The sequence below is a fragment of the Platalea leucorodia genome (genome assembly GCF_965183815.1).
Source record: "Platalea leucorodia genome assembly, chromosome: 7".
NCBI classification, from domain to species: domain Eukaryota; kingdom Metazoa; phylum Chordata; class Aves; order Pelecaniformes; family Threskiornithidae; genus Platalea; species Platalea leucorodia.
The window spans coordinates 67,174,493-67,195,177 of NC_138829.1; the positions used below are offsets into that span (position 1 = coordinate 67,174,493).

General features: G+C 38.4%; 1 protein-coding gene across 3 annotated transcripts in view; it reads right to left on the reverse strand.

Annotated features, from left to right (window-relative positions):
• Positions 1 to 20,685, reverse strand: part of ANO3 (anoctamin 3) — a gene marked incomplete at both ends in the record, with an annotated part of 222,175 nt that overhangs the window by 133,780 nt on the left and 67,710 nt on the right. Inside the window, one exon of one of the 3 annotated variants that reach the window (XM_082316698.1) lies at positions 14,323 to 14,368. The exons of the other annotated variants lie outside the window; for them this stretch is intronic. Within the exon in view, the coding sequence (XP_082172824.1) occupies positions 14,323 to 14,368 (46 nt within the window). Of the gene's footprint in view, positions 1 to 14,322; positions 14,369 to 20,685 lie in introns of those variants that run through there. 3 annotated transcript variants of the gene reach the window in all.

A 20,685-nucleotide genomic window follows, 5' to 3' on the forward strand; every position in this document is an offset into this window, starting at 1 on the left:
CTGCTTACCAAGAAAGAGAGACTACGCTGCATTTACAACCATCAGTTTCCCACTATTACAGATTGAGTTTTTGCATGAACTTCCTGCATTGGAAAAAATGATATTTGTGGAAAATTGACTTCACATCATATATTCATTCAGCACCTACAATTATGAGACTGTGAAACAGCTCTATTCCCTAAGCAGTTGTCACACATTTCCTGGTACCATCCTCAAGAACCCCTTTTTCATGAAGTAAAATTCATGCAAAACCTAACCCCCGGCAGTTTTATAAAAGGTTTACAAAGTAGATTTGCATTAAACTGAGAGAAATTCATGAGAGAAAAATAGGAAGAGAAGATCGTGGTTCAATAATTGCTTGATTAGAATAACTTCTTATAAGGCATTTATTAAAAAGTGTCATTTCCTATTCTGACAAGTATTTTTTATTCCTGTATTGGGAAAAATTATTCCCATAGATATAACTAGCAGGGTTAGGATCTTCTCCCTTTCTCGGTCTCTCTCCTCACCCTGCTTTTCTCGCTCTCAGTGCAGACTCTTGGATGGGAACCATCAGTATTTCATCCTCCGCCTGCTTCCATAATGCAGTGTGATAGAATATTTACCTATTGGATGCCCAGATTACTTGATTATTTAAAAAGAAAACACACACAACAAAAAAACCAGATTAATCAGTACCTTCAGATTTTTTCTTGGCCGTTATCAATGAATGATTTGTAATTTTTGGTCAGGTTCTTAGCTATCTATGTTTTCTTGTGAAAAAAAAAAAAATAAAAGCATATTTTACAGATCTGAAGAGAACTGGACCATCAGTGCTGTGTCATTTTATAACTCAGACAATCTGCAGACAAAACATCAGGCAATCTGCTATCAGTACACTAGAGCTATACTGTGCTGTTGATAGATGCTGAAGTAGTTCTCATCCAATGTATTATTTTGGCTCACTTCTTAGCATACAAGGACCTCATATGCAGTTGTAACCTTATTAGCATCCATGATGCCAGTTCTTAAGAAAAAAGAAAAAAAAAGTGAAGTCTTATTAGCAACATATAATGAATTACTCACTTACATCTAGAAGCTCACGTGTCCAGCAACATCCAGAATTACTCGCGAGAAAGCTTGCAATAGTAATGCAGATTTGCATCTGCTACTTGACTAGTTTTAGTAAGTATTAAAAAAGAAAAAAAAAATAATCACAAAATTGTTAACAATTATTGTGTAGCAAAAAAATATACCTTCATCCAATAGTTATAGTCAATTTTTAGGCTAGAGTTTTTTTTACAGTGACTTCAGCACTCAAGTATTTAGCAAGTATAAAATGAAATTTCAAACAGAATCAGTGAGGAAAACCTTGCATTTACAAAAGATAGATCATTACAAGGAAAATTAACACATGAAATGAAAAGCAAAATAGCACAGAAAAGAAAGCACATAACCAAAACCACATTAATACACACTTTCTAGGGGAAACTGTATTAAATAATCATCAAACAAACACAAGGAGTAAAAATGAATGAAAGAACTAACAAAAACAAAATGTGCTAAAGGAGTGTTGCTCCTCTCCCCGCTAGCCCTGCACCTCCTGAAAACCATTAATTTCGAATGAAGAGAGGAAAAAAGAAGAGGAAAATACCCTAATGAAGCTAAAAGCGGCTAAAGTAAACTAAAAGGCTAAAATCTAAACTAAAATGTATTTTCTGTAAGTGTATAAATTTTGAGTATGTTCTTGATGAAATCTATGAAACATTCTGGACAAAGCTGCCGTTGGTTTGAATTCAGCTGTCATCATTTGCTTCTTCACGGTGTATTAACACTCACATAATTAATGTAAGAATGATGGTTTAAGAAGCTAGCATCTTTTCACGGATAGCTACTTCCTTTCTCTGAGGTATGGACATATACACCGGACATATAAAATATAAATGTACATTTGGCAGCTTAACAAGAGTGCTGGAAATGAACTATAATCTCATAACCATGTAGAAATGGGCTATTTCAAGGCCCCAGTGTCACTCAAGGATCCCCAGATGAATGCAGAGGAAGGAATAGCTTCACATATTCAACAGTGAGAGATGGCTACCAAAGCTTCAACCTTCTTTCCAGCCACTTATTCTCTCCCTGTCTCTCTAGAAGTCATGAAAGGGCTCTGAGAAGCGCAAAGTAACAGATACCTCTCATACGTGCTTCCTAATAGCATAGTCTTCTATGCAAAGTACTGGAAAGTTGAAAGGGAAACTGGAAAGCCTTTTGCCCTCCACTCTCTGAAAGCTGGGATGGGAAGGGAGGAAGGGCGTAGCTTGACCTCTTACAAAAGAATAAATTATATAAACATATTCGTCACAAAGTATGACCTAATTACGAAAAATACAAAACCAGGTATTTGCACTGTAGGGAAATCTAGCGATGAAGTCCTGTCCTTGGTGCAGTGGTGGAGCACACTGTCACTTCCGTCACTTCAAACACCTATCATTTCAGGCATCAATAGAGAAAACAGAATAAACCCACTAATTTTCTCTGGGTTCTTCTCTGTATATTCTATCTGGTGTTATCTGTTATTTTTCTCACCACCTCCAAGGTTACAAGATTAGATTATCTGAGCATTCAGAGAGCAAAAGGGAGAGAATCTATCTTAAGCCTTCAATTTATAAGATACTTTCTTCACAGCATTTTCCAGTTGACCAGACACCAAGTGAGGTATCTTTGCAATCCTTCTATAACTTTACTCTTTTTAGCTACCTAGTCATGAGTTGGTAACACCACCAACAGAAGCGGTCAGAAATACTCAAAACGGTGACTCTACAGCAGTAAGTCCAAATTCTCACGGGATGAGAATTTTCTTGAAATTTGATCAGCTCTTCCAACTGGTCACACTAAGGCAGCTTTCAAAACAGCCTATTAAAATTCCAGTAGAAAGAAAGTGAGTGGCAGTAGAAACAAGTGATTAATTATCAAAACCAGAAAGAAAATTAAAATCAATGATATCCTCATTATTCCACCTCTGCATAGCACTTTGAGTTGATATCTTAAAATTCATTTCTCCTGGGAGCCTCTGTGTGAACAAGGAAAGTGTTCACAGTTAAAAGTTGGAAAATAAGAAAAGTGTTATTTCTTCTTAATTTTTTCTACGGTAGATTTGAAAAAAGCCACAGCTTCAGAGTTTGGGGAGGCAGGGGGGAGTTTTTCCCATTGATGTACTCTAAACTACAAAACCCATCTTTTTTTTTTTTTTCCTTAATTCATGGACAAGCATCACATTACTATTTCTTCTATTACCTTTTTTACCTAAGGATTTTGGTATTTTTGAACTAATTGTTCTACAGGCTAAACAAAGAAGGACTCTGAAGAACATTCCCAGTGCTCTTTTTTTATGGTTGAATTTTGAAACTGATGCAGCATGCAGGAATGCCTGCCTCTAAACAATAGAGAACTGAACAAAAGATAACAGTCACATACAAAATATTCATTGTTTTGAAAAAATATTGTCTATGCTGCTCGGTGTATTATAAAGAAGACCGTCCATTTTAATAAGACACAGTCAACATATATTAATAATGTGAAATCTGGTAAGCAGAGAGCACAAACTAGTTTTAATATTAATCTTAAAAAACATCCAGTTTCCAGGTGTTTCTCTCTCTCTTCTTTTTCCTTATATTATAAGGTTTTCTTTTTTTTTTTTTTTTTGAGAGTAACCTGAGCTGCAAAATTTAAAACAACGGCAGGATGGGAGTGGTGATTGTTAACCTCAGACAGAATTTAGCACTAGTAAAAATGCTTTTCTAAGTTAAAGACTTGTTTTGAAGGCATTTATCTCTCTTTCCCTTGTTAAGGGGAAAAAATTGCTGAATAGCTAGTTTAATCAATTTCTTGATTCCTTGCCATACCTTGTTTTCACTCCAGCCTGTCAAGAAACTTGGATTCCTTCTGCCTAGGTAAAAAGTTTGACAGCAAATACTGATGGATAGCCATAGGTATGAAATCGATTATTTCTAAAAGATTATATATTAACTAGATGATGGTGCTAGTAGGTAACAAGCCCAGCTTCCTTCTTCACGTTTATTGTGACCATGAGAACATGCGACTTGTGCCCAGATCCTCCAAGAGCTAGCAGTTCATTCCTGGTAATAATACAGAAGCGATGCAAGACGTGAAGGAGGCTCTTTACCTGACCAACTAACACACTTGTGAAAAACATAACAGCAACAGAAAGCTGTAGGGAAGTCCCATGTGATCTGAAGGGAAGCTTTAATTTCCAAATCTCACCAAACTGAATCATGAAGTCTAATAAAAGGCAAAACGGTAAAAGATAGTTTATATCACTAAATAATCACAACAACTACAGTACTACTACTATTGGATGCTAGGCACTAGACCTCAGTACAAACAAATCCTGAACACCCTAGAAACCAAATCTGTGGCCCCTCAGATAACTCACTCCACAACCAATGCACCAGAACTGGACATAAACTTCCATGTGGTGACCAAGATGGAAAACAGCCCAGTCTGACTGACAACAGAGAGATCTAAAGCCTAGTCATTAGAATATGAAGCATCATTTTTCCTTCTGAAGAAAAATCTTTCCATTAAAGTACAAGCACTTATGAATGCAAATTTCAAAACACTTTGTTTATTGCTCAGACTGAATACAAGTCACTCTCATGTTTATTTCTGTATTTCCTCCAATATAAAATTATAGCAAGTTGGAGATGCTCCTTTCCTACAGTACAAAATGATAGAAACTTGGGATTGATCCCTAAAAATGCATTCTATCTACTTCAGAGTAATAGTCTAAAAAGTAGTTGTTTCATGCCTCAGCTGTGGAAAAACCTCTGACAGTCCAGGAGATAAAGATCAGGGAACTTTTCTTTACAAGGGGCCAAAATTTGAAGTATTGTTCTCACCTCATTAGCCTGTTATCCTTATCATTTTGGAGTGTGGCTAATATAATCTTTTTAATTCCACTTCATCCACTACTTACATTTGATAATTATATACAGGACGAATAATTTCTTACTCATAGCTAAACCCCATAAAAGCAAATCCAATTAAAATCTCAGGTACATTCACTGAAATCCCATTGTTATCACTGAGTATGCAGGGCTTCTGTGCGGACTACGGCCATAAAATCTTTATGGCAAAGTTATATTTATGTTCAAGTATGCTCAAGATAATTACCGAATCAATCATCATGAAATACCTTTGAGTCCAACCACGTTTCAGGAAGGACAGCAGTAATAAATGCTTTCTTACGACAGGCTGTTTTTCCATTTTATTTAGATGCTGGATTTCTAAAACAGCAACTTCAAAGTCCTGCGTTTCTGAAAAGTGTGAATTATTAATAGCAACGTGGTTAAGCTCCTGTGCATTATTCATTTCTTCCTACCAACTATATGTGCTTCTGAAAATCCTTCTCCTCCTTTTTTACTGAAGCCCATATGCCAAGGCACTTCACAATAGCGAGAGCAATGCACTGGTTGCTGCCGAATAGACAGCAGCACCTGCTTATAATATTGTAACGTAAGCAAACCGCAGTGCAAAACATTTTATCTGAAAAATCCTTGCTTTGGCATTAGATAAAGGTTTTGTAGTGATTGTAAAATGTCGATCCCAAAGCACATTGATTCCTCTTTCCCTGATTTCGTTCCTCCCCTAACAAGTCTTGTACAGTCCTCAAACGCTCTCCCCCGCACCCCGCAATGTCTCCCGTAGCCCTAGGCAAGGCCTCCTCAGTCTGTGATGTGCTGCAGAGAGCTGACGGCAGGGACCCATAGCTTTTATATCTTCTTTAGTTTGCAATTACTTCAATGATATACGCACACTAGCTACCAATTACGCTCAGGAGGCTAGAAGATTTATGATGAAGCCTGCAGCCTGCCTAAGTCAGAATTGTGGGCTAACTCTCGGTGTAGCCATAACTACACCATAACAAATGCATCTATAAAAGAGGTAACCAGGAATAGAACATAGACTTGTTTAAAAAAACGTTCTACATATTTAGGGTCAGCTTTCTAAAGTATTGGAGTGCACTGAATTCCAACACCTTGCAAAGAGCACTAGGTGCATAACTCCTAACAATTACTGCATTGTTAGATATCCAAGCGCTATTAAAAACCCTGACAGAGTACCTGCCTGCATCTTCAAAAAATCTTAAAAAAATCTGATTGCGAGTGGTTCAAAGTCCCTCAGGTGTGACAGCATTCAGTGGAATTTCACCTAAATAGCTTTGAAATGACAACTTTCCTCTGCAAAGGATCAGCCTTCAGAAATGTACAAGTGTTTATTGAATGCTTATTATATATAAAAAGTAAATTTCTAAAATATATAAAAACATAAATATGTATATCTCATATCTATCTTTAAATGTATCAACAAAATGGAAGTTTTCTGCACAAGAGGAATTTAGGCCCCCAGGCCTCTCCACGGAGACTATTCAAAATCCAGCAATACGTTTTACCACATTTCAATTTTAGGTATGATGCCAGTACAAATCAGAAACATTTTACATGAGGGTAAATCATCATGCATAGGTCTTGCATTTTTCTCTCAGCTGAAAGGTCCAGCCTCTGCAGAGTATTCAGACATACAGATTTTGCATTCAGGTGATACCTGTTTCTCTCTGAAGTGTTTGGCTCTATGCACACTTACATTCATTATCTTTCACACACTCATAGTGCCACCTTCTTTGAAATTTGAATACCGTGTGTCTCTACAAGTTACTTTGTCCTCTTTCTTTTAGCAAATGACTTTGAAATCAATACTCAGTGCTGAAGCTGGTGCTGCTGACATGGCTTTATGTGGAGAGGCTTCTGTTGAGATATCTGCAAATCCCCAGTGTACAGTCCTACTTCAGCAGAACCAGCTAAGGAGCACTGCTTACACATAGAAAATTGTTCAATATGTTCACTTTCACTACCTGGTATCGTTTTATCTATCTATCTATCCATCCATCCATTCACCCACCTACCATTTTTGCATCTCTGCATCGTTACACAGCTTTCTATATTCTTTTTATGCTGTAAAAATTCTGCCCTATAATCTCTTACCTCATTCATAAATTTTGGAAATTCTTAGGATTGCCTGTTTCTCCTAGTATTTTCCCTGTTTAATCCCCTTTGCTCTTTTGTTGCTATTTTCTCATACTATTAAGATACTTTTAGAACAACCACACAGAAAAGAAAGCTAATGGATTGCCGCAAAATAGCCCGAAGATAAAAGGGACTTCCCCCCTGCAAAAAAAAATTTGATTAACAGTTCAGGAAAATTAATTCATTAAAAGTACTAACTCCACCAGTTTAACGAAGCAGAAAGATAACAGAATGCAAATATTATATACGTCAGACCTCCTGGCTTAGAAAGGCATACTATTTAGGAAGTTACTAAACAAACAAACAGTAAGGAGTAAGGAATTTTTTGAGCAAGAGTAATTCTACTGAATCAGACAAGCAGTGAAGAGAATATGACATTTCAAACGTTTTCTAACTCCAAAGCTTGCCATCATCACAGTAGTTATCTGGAGCATACGTGACTAGCTACAGCTCTTCAGTAACTGTGATGTACTTATGAATTTTTCAACGCAGATTTGAGAGCTCTAGTTTCCTTTGTGTATCCTTCTTGAGCTACCAGTGCTACACAGAAATCCAGTAAGAATCACAGCCAAGAAGCAAGAAAACCCATGCGTCTTCTTGTCCTACGTTGTTACTAAAGAAACAAACGAACCCCGTACGAACAGTGGCATTCCGTTGTTCAAAAGGGATTTCTGCAGATACTCTTCATATGGGATGCTCTTCAAACGACACTTCCTTTTCCTGAATTGCAGAGACGGAATCTTTCATGTGTTTCTTTTGGTTTTGTTTTTGTTTTTTTTTTTCCTCAAGAGATCCTACCTTTAAGCAGATCAAATAGTTACATCATAAATGTTAATATTTTCCTGAAGTGTGTATATTGGAGGTGACCCAAAAGGATACCTAAGATACCAGCTTCTTCAAAATGCCATTTAAAAATAGTCAAATGGATCATGAATTAAACTGTGACCTCACCAGTCAGACAATTGAACAAGTCCTCACTTAAGGAACTGCGCTGGCTTGCAGCCCTCACAAGCCAGATGATAACCCAAATTGAGGCAGACTCAGAATCTCATTCTGAGGAAAGAGTGATGAATTTGCATTCATTGAGGCTCAGAGTTGTTAAAACATATTGCTGTACGCTGTAGCTTAGTTTTGAGTTACACTTGTCTCTGATAAATAATCTACCGTAACATATGCTTTAGGATATATAGAACTGAACTAATTCTAGAACAAGCTTGGTAAAGGGAATTTAAGATTCACAACCCGAGTAACCCCATGCATGATGCTTTTGGAAAACCCCATTGCGTGTCTGACTCAAGACAACACAGACACTCTCTTCAGCTTAGACAGGCCCAAGCAGAAAACAAGACATCTTCATGTTGCTCAGCAAGCCTTTGACTCTAGCATAGTTAATTTCTGCTATTACAGTACGTCTAAAATACGAGTGGCTATTTTTTTTCCTCACTTTTCAGTGGAAAAAAAAAAGCATCATTACTTTTCCACTTGCTATCTAGCTGCCTGCATCGCTCGGAACGCAGGGCTCTTGGTACTCTTAGTTAAGACGATGTTTCAATTTCTCGTGGTTGTTGGAGCTGTAAAATACCCTAACCATAAAATATGTTGACTATTGCTAATTTTGTTGCAAAACTTTTTAACAAAATCTGATATATTAAAACTACTATTACAACTACTCAACAGAATTTACACTGGCAGAGTTGTTTCATTTATCATCCTCATTTAGCAGATTTTAAAAATGACAAAAAGCAGAATAAACCAACCAAAATATGAAGGCAGAACTGGAACTTGCAATTTTGTGGTGATACTCAATGAAATATAAATGGTAAAATGAGAGTTCTAAAGCAAATCAGCGTTGGCGGGGGTTGTCTATTTTAACGGATCCTTACTGAAGAAGTTTTGAAAAGCTTTGGAATGGGTACAAGGCTTTTCCACAGATACTACTATATCAAGCTATACTTAAATCAGAACATAGGAAGCTAATGCCCAGACATCTTACCACAGCATCGTCTGTAGTCAGATAGCAGAGTTATGCGACAAACCAAAAATTTCCGATTTCCTTAGCTTTCGCATTTAAAATATTCATTCAGTGAATAAAAAATAGAAACAATATTTAACTTATTTCTACAGCACTCATGTACCTGCACAATATAAGGTTTAATATGTCATGTTTAATGATTGTTTTCAGTGAAGCTCTGTATTTTATTGAGGTTACAACCCACAACAGTATAAGACATATTATTGGCCCTTCTAAGGTGTCTGATTGAAAAAGGTAAAGCACATCTTAGGTTGAGCAGCTGCACCAGGCAACAAAAATAAGTACAAATATAGCCAGGTAAATCTTGTTAAAAATTGGGCCTTGCTTTCCACCCCCCCGGAAGAGCATTATAAATGGCACTATTCGAATACGGTATCATTTTAAGGGAGTATATTAATATCTGTGTTGCTCTAATCTTTCAGAGTCAAGATGAGGATAGCTTTGAAATTTTCTGTACATGTTAGTGCTCCTTGGAATGCAAATGAAAGAGCTGAGCACTAAAAACTCCTTTACTCACACTGACATGGAAACCTGACCTTTCTGCTCTGGAGAACAACAGCTAAGAGTTACAATCTCTCATAAATTTTTGTATGACAGAATTGCATCTTCTAGTAATTTCAGCAGTCTCTGGATTACTACGCTTACTAGGTCCACTGGTGCCACTGAAGTATCAAACATCCTTGGAGAATTCTCCGTGAGAATCTTAATTACAAGTCCAAGTTTATGAATACTGAAAACTCTGGAGCAATATAAAAAATACGGTCTTTACAAACCCTCATTTAAATTTACAACTTAAATGCAAATTAAATTCACAAGTTGTTTTACAAAGACTGCAGGTCATTAAGATCTTAAAATTAGATTAAAACAACAATAACAAAAAAGCTCTACTCTACAACAGTAGTGTTCCTCTAAGTAGCTCAAAGCAGTTTAACAAGACCAGTTCACGAAGTAACAAGTGTCTCCACGAAGGGAGAATGACTGCAGCTTTTTAGAGATTTTCAGCCCAACCCTCAATCCATCTAAACCATGCTGCAACTTCAGGTGGCTAACATATAAAACTAAACAAAATATTCGGCATTGATCAGAAGTTCAGATCTAGGAATATGTCTTTTATGGAAATACCTGATTTGTTCAGAAGTCAGGTAATTTCAAGATAAATCCCTTGGGAAGCTAAATCAGCACTCTCATTAAAGACATAACAAGTATCAAAGTTGCTGAGCTCCCTCCTGTCCTGTTACACACCTCGAAAAGGAAGCATGAAAAGTACCCCAAGGCTGCCACTGGATTTTCATCTGCAGTTCACAGTCCTAAAACTCTTACACCATGCTAAAAGCAACTCAATTTAAGGCACGAACATCTTTTCTTTTTTCCCCGCCCTTGGAACTATTTCATTAAAAAGATTTGATAGGGGTACTAAAAAGAATAACAACAGTCAATAAAAGCACCCAGCAGGGTATACAGGAAATTGCAGTCTGTGTAGCAGGACTAAAGTCCTAGATATTTAAAATTTTAATCATATAATTGCCTGGACCTGTACCCTAAACCCAGGTTTTACCTTCTGTCAGGCCAGAAACATTCAAACCCACTCACCATCAAGTATCTGTTAAAAGCTTCTTACAAATTAGATTGCCTTTCCTTCCGAAGGACATAATTTTTCAATAGAGCTTCCTAATAAAACAAGCAATTGCTTTGCACCAGTCCCATACCCATTACAGAAAACACAAAGTCTAATGTAAGTCTACCATATACTTTTACATCCTGCATTTAAAAGGTTGTTATTCAATTGTGATTGAGATCAGATACCAAATCCTACAAGCTGTCTTTCCTTGGAATTATTAAGCTACAAATTATCTACGGAGATAATCTTTGTCCTCATCAACATTATCTTATTATTTCTCCTTCCTGAATAACTATTTATTATTTAGTGGTTTTAAGCAAAACTGTATATTAATGCCTGAGGATGGAGATTTTTGTTTTCTAAAGGATGGTTTGGAAATAACTAGGAAATAAGAAACATTTCATCCTTTTTCCTCTAACATAATGCTTCAGAGGCCATAGCTTGTGTCACCTTTTGAAGGGGTAAAAAGTATAAGGGTATTTTATATATATATATATAATATAAATATATTAAATAATAAAATTTTTATCCTTGAGAATATTACCGAAGAAAGTAATTTCAGAAAAAGCAGTTTCTGCCACAGCAGAGGTTAAAAATAGCCACAAGATACTATACAGATGGCTCAACAGATCTAACACACTACTGTGCAGAGACACAAATTAGTCTACCTTTAGGACATTGCTCTTTTTGGTAGGCATACCTTTGGATACAAGTAGAGCAACAAAAATTGTGGGGGTGAAGAAGAATGCGATTCTTTTTTTCAAAACTCTCCATGTCTTTTTATAACACTACGTTGAGCTCTTCTGCAGCTTTTGAAAACTGCGGGTTTCACTCTGCATACACAATCTGAACAAAGAGCAAGACAAAACCATGGCAGCCCATTGTAACAGCAGCCTCCTACTGTGAGCACCTCATCACTCTGTCAAGAAGGAAAAACGAAAGGAAAAAAAACCCAAAACCCACTAACCAGAGACAAATCCTTGGGATATAAATGTGTTTTTTCCACTTTTCTTCTCCCTATTGAAGATTCCTAGACATGCAAGAGACTGGAGAACCTGGTCCTATTCTTTCAAGCCTTGTAAAGACAGCTTTGGTACCTAAACCACTGCTTGTCTTCTCAGCTAGAACAAAGTGCTCAGAGTAGATAAGGAAAGAAAATGCTCTCTATCCCATTCTCTCTCCCACCTTAAAAGTAACCGCTCTACAGCAAGTAAGTTTTAATATTATGTTACCTGGCAATATGTACAGGCTCTGTTTCTAAAAAGCTTAAAATTAATTTCTGTTTGTTTTCAGAAGCTATTATCTCGTTGATTTATATCTTTCCAATGTGACGGAGAATCCACATAAAAATAATGCCCTTTCAATCCCCCCAAAGAAATGAAGCTTGGTCTTAATACAAGTGAAGCATACAGGGCACAGCTGTGATGGGCAGTTGGCCATTTCGTGAGGATTACCACTGACTCCGTAAAAAAGGGAATTTAGGCCACTGTTTTGTGAGCAGCTAGAAAACAAACAGTCCATTCAGTCAAAATCTCAGCTACAGTAGGTTAGAAATGACAGTAACTGAAATCTTAAAGTAGGAGAATGATATAAAATACCAAATTCAAAAAAACTACACAAAATAACGTGATGCTCTCTGCTGCTGAGAGATCAGTGCCTATGAACTTCAGAGTACCGGATTCTCAGCTTCTTTTAAATACCTCATGATTAGATGATGAGTTCTTGATTATGATTCATGTTTGCTTAGTTTCTCTGTACCCTTTTACCCAAGATTTCATGCTGTCCTCCCCCATCCCTAAAAGCTGTAGGTTGAAAAACCAAGACCGAACTCATTCAGGTGGATTTAGCACACATCACACTGCATATGAGACGTTCAGGCACACAACACACATACTAGCCAATGCTGTACCGGCTCCATAGCTCCGTCAGAGCATCCTGTCTTTTCCAAAGCCTTATGACTGGCAAGGCACCTTAATCAGGATTTCTTCAGGAATAAGGAGAGAACAACCACCTACTTCTCAATAATTAATTGGTAAAAGCTACTAAGTTATTATGAAGCGTTATGACTACTGCAAACATACAATTTCATAAATCACATGGTGTAGCTTGGTTTCAAGCAACTAAATTTCACCCCTGAACTTAAACATAATAAAGGTTTTTTGTTTGTTTGTTTTTTAAAGATTATTACAGAACAGCTGAATAGCTCCTAAAGGGCCTTGACAGGGACTCTGGAGCTTGCTAATCATCGCTGTAGTATAAGAAATATTTTCTTATAAAAAACTAAGGATTACCACTGGGGCTCTAGGTTACCTGATGCTTTTATAAACACATCTATGACAGTTGAAAAAAAAGATTTTTTTAATACTAATTAACTTCAAACCTGACTAAATCAGACATTTTACAATTTGAAACAGCACCACTTGTTACTGTGCACAAGATAGGCATTAAATGCAAAACCTCTACAGCAAGGAACTAAATTTATTATGGAATTACCAGAGTGGAATAAGTGCTTTGAATTATTTATTTTCCACCATTCAAAGAGAAGAACTTGAATGAGGCAAAATCCAATAAGTGAACCCATGATTTATGTATGAAGCATACCATATTAAATCATAATTTATGGCATACTGTACTCTAAGAAAAAAAGAGTTTGTTAACAACTAAAACAATGGGAAGAGTGCAAAGGGATGCTCATAATGAAAGAAATCTTGGTTTCATCTTTTCTGTCAAAGTTGAATTAGAGAGAAAAAAAAAATATACTAAAAATAGCAGTTCCAGGATCAGGAAAAAAATAAACGAAGTTTCTTGTGGGAATTATCTTTTTTCCATCACGAGCCCAATGAAGGTTTTATAGCCATTGTAATCGCAACTGAAATTTACCTTTGTATTTGTTGACCAGCAAAAGCTTGTGTTTCACAATTAAAACCCCAAACAAACAAACAACCAGATAGAAGGACTGACCCGAAGTAGTGTTTGCACCTGTAAAGCCAGTGCTCCCCCCCCAATTACAGCTATTATTCCTCTCAGGATTTATACTTAGATAATAGCATGATACGAAGACTAAAACCAGAAACAAGAGCAGCAAACTCCAGCGGGTGAACGACCTGTCCACATCACGCGTACGGGCATCACCAACATCACCTGTACAACCGAAAATAAAAAAGCAGCACCGTTTCTCAGGGGGAGAAAACTTTCCCGCCGAGGGAGCGGCCGGGGGAGGCCGGGCCGGGCCCGGGGCTGGGCCCCCCGCCGCTGGGGCGCGGGAGGGCGGCTCGCCCCGCCGGGCGCCCTCCCGCTGCGCTGCAGCCTCAGGACTCCAAAACCCGCAAAATACCCGAGAGCATCCGCACGCCGCCGGAGCACAACCCAGGCTGTCAGCCCGCATGCGGGCACGCACCGGCACGTCTGCAGGCACGCACATACGATGCACCTGGCACCCCCCGGGGCGTTACTTGCAGGGAAACCGCAGCGGGGACCCGCACCCGCTGCAGGCGGGGTGTGTGTGTGTCCCCTCCCCGGGCACCTGCGCGGCGGGCAGCGGCGCCGGGGCCGCCCCGATGACAGAGGGGGACAGAGGGGTTTCTACTGACCTTTCTGCTGCCTAAAGGACTGGATGGAGCCCGAATGGTGAACCATCTTGGCGGACGGCAGCCTGCCAGCTGCCAGCCCGCCGGCTGCGGGGCGGCGGCAGCGGGCGGGAACCCAGCGGCGCGGCCTGGCCCGCCCCGGCCCAGCTCCGCCCGCCCCGGCCCGGCCCGCAGCCCCCTGGCGCCGCCGTTGCTTTGGCAACGGGCGGAGCGGAGCGGCCCGCCCCGGCCCGGCCCGGCCCGCCGCGCAGCGGAGGCCGAGGGAATGACGCCGGCAGCAGCCTGGCGCGGAGAGGCGGTAACGCGGGGCCCCGGGGTGGCGAGGGGCGGGCTCGAAGCCGGCGGCTTCCCCAACTCCCCGGTGAGGGCGAATTCAGTCGGCTCCGGCCGCCCTCGCTGCTGCGGCGTAGCGGGGACCGGCGGGGTCAGCGTCCGCCCGCTGGGCGGCAAAGTCTGTGAGGCCCCCCTCTGAGGGGCAGCGCCGGCCCGAGCCCCGGCATCGCCCGAAAATCCGCCATCGGGCTGGTTTTATTATTCCTGTGCCCTTCCTGTAACCCTTGTCTCTCTTTAAAAGACATCAGGTGTTACTGGTGAGTTAAAGGGAAGCTAAGCATAAATTGCACCTCCTTTACATAGCAATAGATGCATTTACATCTAGGCGGTGTGAGTTAAGTTTGCATTTCAGCCCCTCCACCCCCGTCGTCGCACTATAAACCTGTATTGCATCACCAGCTTTTTTTTTTTCATATATGTTATAAAACTTACAGTCTTAATCTTCCTGGAGATAGCTTTTCACAAAAAGACACTAAAATGCACATTCAAGGCCTGATGTGGCCCATTTTTATGATATTTGTGTTATAACTATCCTTTTCTCCACAGTGTATGCCAAGAAGCTCATTCCAGATGATAAAAGATTCAAATTTATAAAGCTTTAATTTCTTTCCCCATCTCCTTCTGTTCACATTATTCTCTCTGGATTCTGAGTAAGTTTCACGATAGTATCATTCAACTCCCGTAGAATGTTTTGGTTTTAATTTTTCTACCACAATAATATTTTTTTCCAATCCTCCTAAGATCAGTCAGTCAAATATTCCAGCCTGCATCTATCAGTAGCTATCTCCTCTTCTCCATTTAGGGATACACACATTATTTACTCAACAGAAGTTAATTAAATCACCTATTGTAACCTGTGCAGCTAGTGGCAAAATCTGTATCATTCCTTCAAAGTTTGTGGCTCCATTTGTATGCTAGAAGATGTACTAGAGGTTTCCTCTGACAGTAAAGCAAAGCTAGAACTTTCCCATAGTTGACTGGGGTTTGTAGTATACCATCTGCTTAAAAAATTACACGATTGCCACCCCTTACTACAGGCCAGTCTGTACTATAAAGTCGTACTACTTTGTCTATATCAGTTTAGTTAAACAACCAGGATGGATACACTCTTTTTTTTTAGTATAGGGATGTTTTTCCACTATGAAAAAATACTAAACAGCCACGTGTAAAGCAATACATCCATACAAGGGCTCTTGTAGGTAGATAGGTAAAATAAAAATTGCATGCTAACTGGGGAGGTATTCTCCAGCACTTTTTTCTAGAGTATGTCAGACATCGCTCTTGCGTAACGTGCAGCTGACACATCCAACTGTTACCATAAGGAAAAAAAAATAACCTTACCTCCTCAGGAAAGCTGACCAAATTTTGGTTTTGTTTGGAATATTTGCAGAAGGTTTGTTGTCAGTTAGTTTAGGAAAAGATGCAGAAGCTATGGTGCTGTGAAAACATTATCCTACTCATTTGTCAGTCTCCGGTGGCTTTCGGCACACTGAAGTTAACAGATGAGGCATTCTTCTTCACTCCTGCAATTTCAGGAAAACTGCTGGGAACAGCTTTTTCCTGCTGAGAGACAGCACTATAGATGTTGCATGGCAGAATAAGGCAAGTGGAGACCAGCCAGGCTGGCTCTTGTTGATCAACAAATGCTGGAAAACCAGGAGCGAGCCAAAAGAAGAGGTAGAATCAAGTTCTTGTTGTTTACATTCAAGCTTTAATGTAGACGTTAGAATGGATAAGTAGGGATTAAAAAAAAAAATCTATACCCAGAAGCTGAGAGTCACCAGGGAAAAAAAAATAAGTATAATACAAACTATAAACTTAGTAGTTAATAATCATATGTAGTGTGCAAACAGCAAGTATAGTTCTTTCACTGTAATGGTCTGAACCTTTGTCAGGTTCTAGGCCAGAGCTATTTCTCCGGGAGAGCTTGGCTGACCCCTTTGACTTGCAGGTGAAGTAGAAGAGCAGTGTACATTCTGCTCCTTTTCTTACCAGAGGAAAACAAGAGAGGACCATTATCTGCTCTCTTATGATAATAATCTACAAAATGCAGAGGGGAAGAAAAGGTGCTGATAAGTAAAATTACAGCGTAAAGAGTTATCTCACACACTCTTGGAAAAGAGGCTGTCAGCTGCCTGGTACTCAGGGCCATCCATCTAATTTCTGGTCCACAGTCCTCCATGGAGAGTTAAAGAAATGAATTCAAATGGATTTATCCGACCCTATTAGTGCACAGAACAGTGAGGAGAGAAAGCTAGGCTAAGGCAATGCTCAGAAACCCAGCAGAAGATTTAAATTCTGAGGACAGAAATGAGTTGGTTTTCTATTTGTTTCTTAATAATAAAGCTCTATTTTTAGCAGGAGATAGCACGTACGCGTGAAACTACAGATACGACAGCTGGGGGGTAAGGTCTGCAAAGAGAAGAAAAAAATATCTCTGCAAAGGTGTTTTAAATTAAATCCTTCACACTGTCAACTGACTAAGCTTGATAATTGTAAAATATGATAATATGAGAATCTGGAAAGATAATTCTTTGGTACATAAGGAGAGATTGGTCCAGTGTAACAGTATTTTTAGAGCACAGACAACAGAACAATTACGAATTGATGGCTAAGATACGTAGGAAATGTATGCATTCTTAAGCTTCGTAAGCACAAGCTACATTGGCTCTGAAGCTTATTAAAATAAAAATCTATGCTCACACTCACTGTCTAATGAATACTCAATCTTTTGAAATTGTTAGTTATATTAAGCTAAGTCTCACATTATCTCTCTGTAATATTTTATAAAGCTCTTCTAAAATATATCAAAACTCTGGATTTAGTGAAGAGATCAGGATCAAACAGAACTAGACTTAAACTTTCTATCTCTACAAGTCAACAGAACCAAAATCATGACTCAAAAGCTTAAGGCTGATGAACCCACACATCTGGCTGAGTTTTTGCTCAGGTTTGAGGTACGCAGTTTTGACATTAAGATTAACTCTTTTTCACAGATAGACATGCCTTTTTCATGAGATAGAGTCTTTGTCAGGAGAGACTAGAAAGTAAGATTTGCTATTTTGGTTTTGCTTCATCATAATATGTGTAGCTCTATGCATATCTGCATTACTTGGGATCTGTAAAAATTTTGCCTGATAAGAACAGAAGGACCAAGTCTCCAGATTTACTTTCTATCAGGAAGTTGTCTTGCCAGTAAAACAGGCTATGAGACAGATATGTTTAAAATTAAGTTTTGTACTTCCATAGTGCTTTTCAGAAAGTCACAGGAAATAGAACCTTAAATTAAAACCTAATTAGCCTAGGACAAGTAGCATAGATCAATTATTTCCTTGAGAAATATAGCCATCTCAAAAGTTAATTATAGCCAGCTGTTAACTATTGCCCACAAAGAAAACTAAACTTACTTCTAAAGAAACTCATGAGGTTCAGCAAGCGCAAAATTCTGCACCTGGAAAAAACCCATACATCAATTCAGGCTGAGGAGCAGCTCTGATGGGAAGGACCTGAAGGTTATGGGAAGCAGCAGCCTGAATACCAGCCAACTGTGCACTTGCATCACAAATAAGGCAGACCTTAGGAGAAACGTAGCCAGCAGATCAAAGGGTTGTTATTCCTCTTTACTTGGCATGGCTGTAGCTGCACCTGCAATTTTGTGTCTAGCTTTCCCGCTTCACATCCTCTCAATTCAGGAAAGGTGTTGGAAAACTGGAGAAGGCCCATAAAAGGGCTACCCAAGATGGTCAGGGGTCTACCATATATAAACTGCGAGAAGCTGAAGAAACTGAGTTTATTTAATCTGAAAAATAAACTAAGGAGTCCCAGGAGCCTACAACTACTTGAAAGTCACTTACAAAGATGACAGTACCAAACTCTTTTTAGTGCTAAATGATCTGATTAGTGACAACAGCCACATATTACGGCATGTGAGGTTCAGACTGAACACTAGGAATAAGTTTTTACAGCATTGGTAATGCACTGTCAGAACAGGTTACCCACAAAGTAATGAAATATCTGTCCTTGAAGGTTTTCAAAATTTGCCTTGACCAAGCTATGTCTGACCCAGTTTGGTGATGGCAATGGTAAAGCTTCAGAACAGGAGGTTGGATTAGGTGACCTTCAATGGTTACAATAGAAGGTGTAATAAACAGCAAATGCAAAGGAATTGGAACCAGACTAATTCAAACCAGGAGGTAGACACACAATTTTGAATTGTTATTAAAACAAACTATAAAGTTACGTTATTTTTTCATATCTGTAATGAAGGATTTTGTTGAATATATGCTTATGCAGCTCGTCAAAGCACAAAATAGCAAGATGATATTAAATGGCCTATAATATAAATTCAGAATGAAATATCCCTTTTCAAACATACCAATTTCTAAAATTCTCGCAAAGTACAATTTCTAAACAATTTGCAAGAAGATCTTTGAGATCAGGGTGATTCCTTAGTCTAAAATGTTGTCGAATTAGGGCAGTAGATGTTTACAGCAGCACCCAAAATTATTGATTTTCTATCAATTTTTATGTAATACATGACACATTTAAATAGTATGAAAAATTAATGTTTACAGAATTGTTGAGTCCATCTCTTTCAAGGAGGGCAGTTCTGTACTATTTAAAGCTCTTCAATGAAAAATTCATCTTGTTCAATATTTCCAGTAAAATTGTTTGCAAGTGTTCTGATCTTACTGAAAACAACGGGAATTTTGCCATAGACACTAGCATGGTGAGGACGTCCTTCATTAGCTCTGGTAAAGCTGTCAGTCACTATGGAGAAGGTCTAGAAAGCAGATTATGGAGCATGCTAAAGTGTGTAGTAGATGAATTAAAGAACTGAACATCTCTATAAAGATTTTACTTTGTGTTGCTAAGACACTAACCCTTGAAATCTCACTGATTTCTATATTTTAATATTTCATTTCTATGGTAATTTAGGAGACCTTTTCTCTCTGACTAGATAGAATTTTCTTATACCCATTGAATTGTCTGTGTTTTCTGACTGATTAAAGTGTTTGGGCCTTGATTCTGTAGCTTGTAATGTAGTAATTGCATGCTTGTTTCATAGAATCATAGAATCGTTAAGGTTGGAAAAGACCCTTAAGATCATTGAGTCCAACCGTTAATCTATCACTGCCAAAAGCAGTTTTTAAGCTTGTGGTTTATAGATTCATGTTTACATCCTAATAATTTCTTTGAATAAAGTTACTTTTCCACTTTTGGCTATAACCTATTCAGCTAACACAAGAAACAGAAAGAAACTTACAGTTCATATGTTTAGGAAAAATTAATTTCCCTTATCAAAGAAGCTCATTTTTTTTCTAAAATATTTGGGTCAAAAGGCCAAACTAGAATTCTAAGGAGTTCAGCATTCTCATGACTGGTATACACTGGAATCCTTGGAACAGAGCTATACAAAAGTGAAAAGATGGTGAAATGTTGGTTCGCTGAAAAGTCCTTCTATAATAATGCAAAGAGATTATAAAGAAAGCACTAACGTCAAGAAAAAGGTGAAGAGGGGCAAACAGAATTAGAATAGCAGCATCCAATATATACGCCTATCCAAATTTCCCAGGGAGGCAACCTTCTACATAGTCATATTTTTCTTTTCTATTATACATCTCAGTTTTCTTATTTCACATTTATCTGAGGCAAACAGCAAGAAAGATTATTGTTATCTGGCTCTGCAGTACCAGCTACCAAACTGCTACAATATAATTCTGTTTCTGATTAGCAGCCTAATTTGTCAAGTAAAGAAGAAAATAATCAGATAGACTAAAAAAAAATCACTATTAATGATGAAGTTATCTGTCATTTATTTTATCTTTCCACTGTATAGACCTATTCTGCAAATGTATGCATCTTTTCTTTAGTACCGTGTTCTCAGCACAGAAGCCTCAGGAGTGACAGTAGTAGAAACTTTTAGAAACAAGACGTTAACATAGTCCTTAGCTGTATAGTCTAAATTTACAGCAAAAAAAAAAAAAGAATTGTCATTTAAGTATTTGATCCTAGATTTGCTATTGATTTACT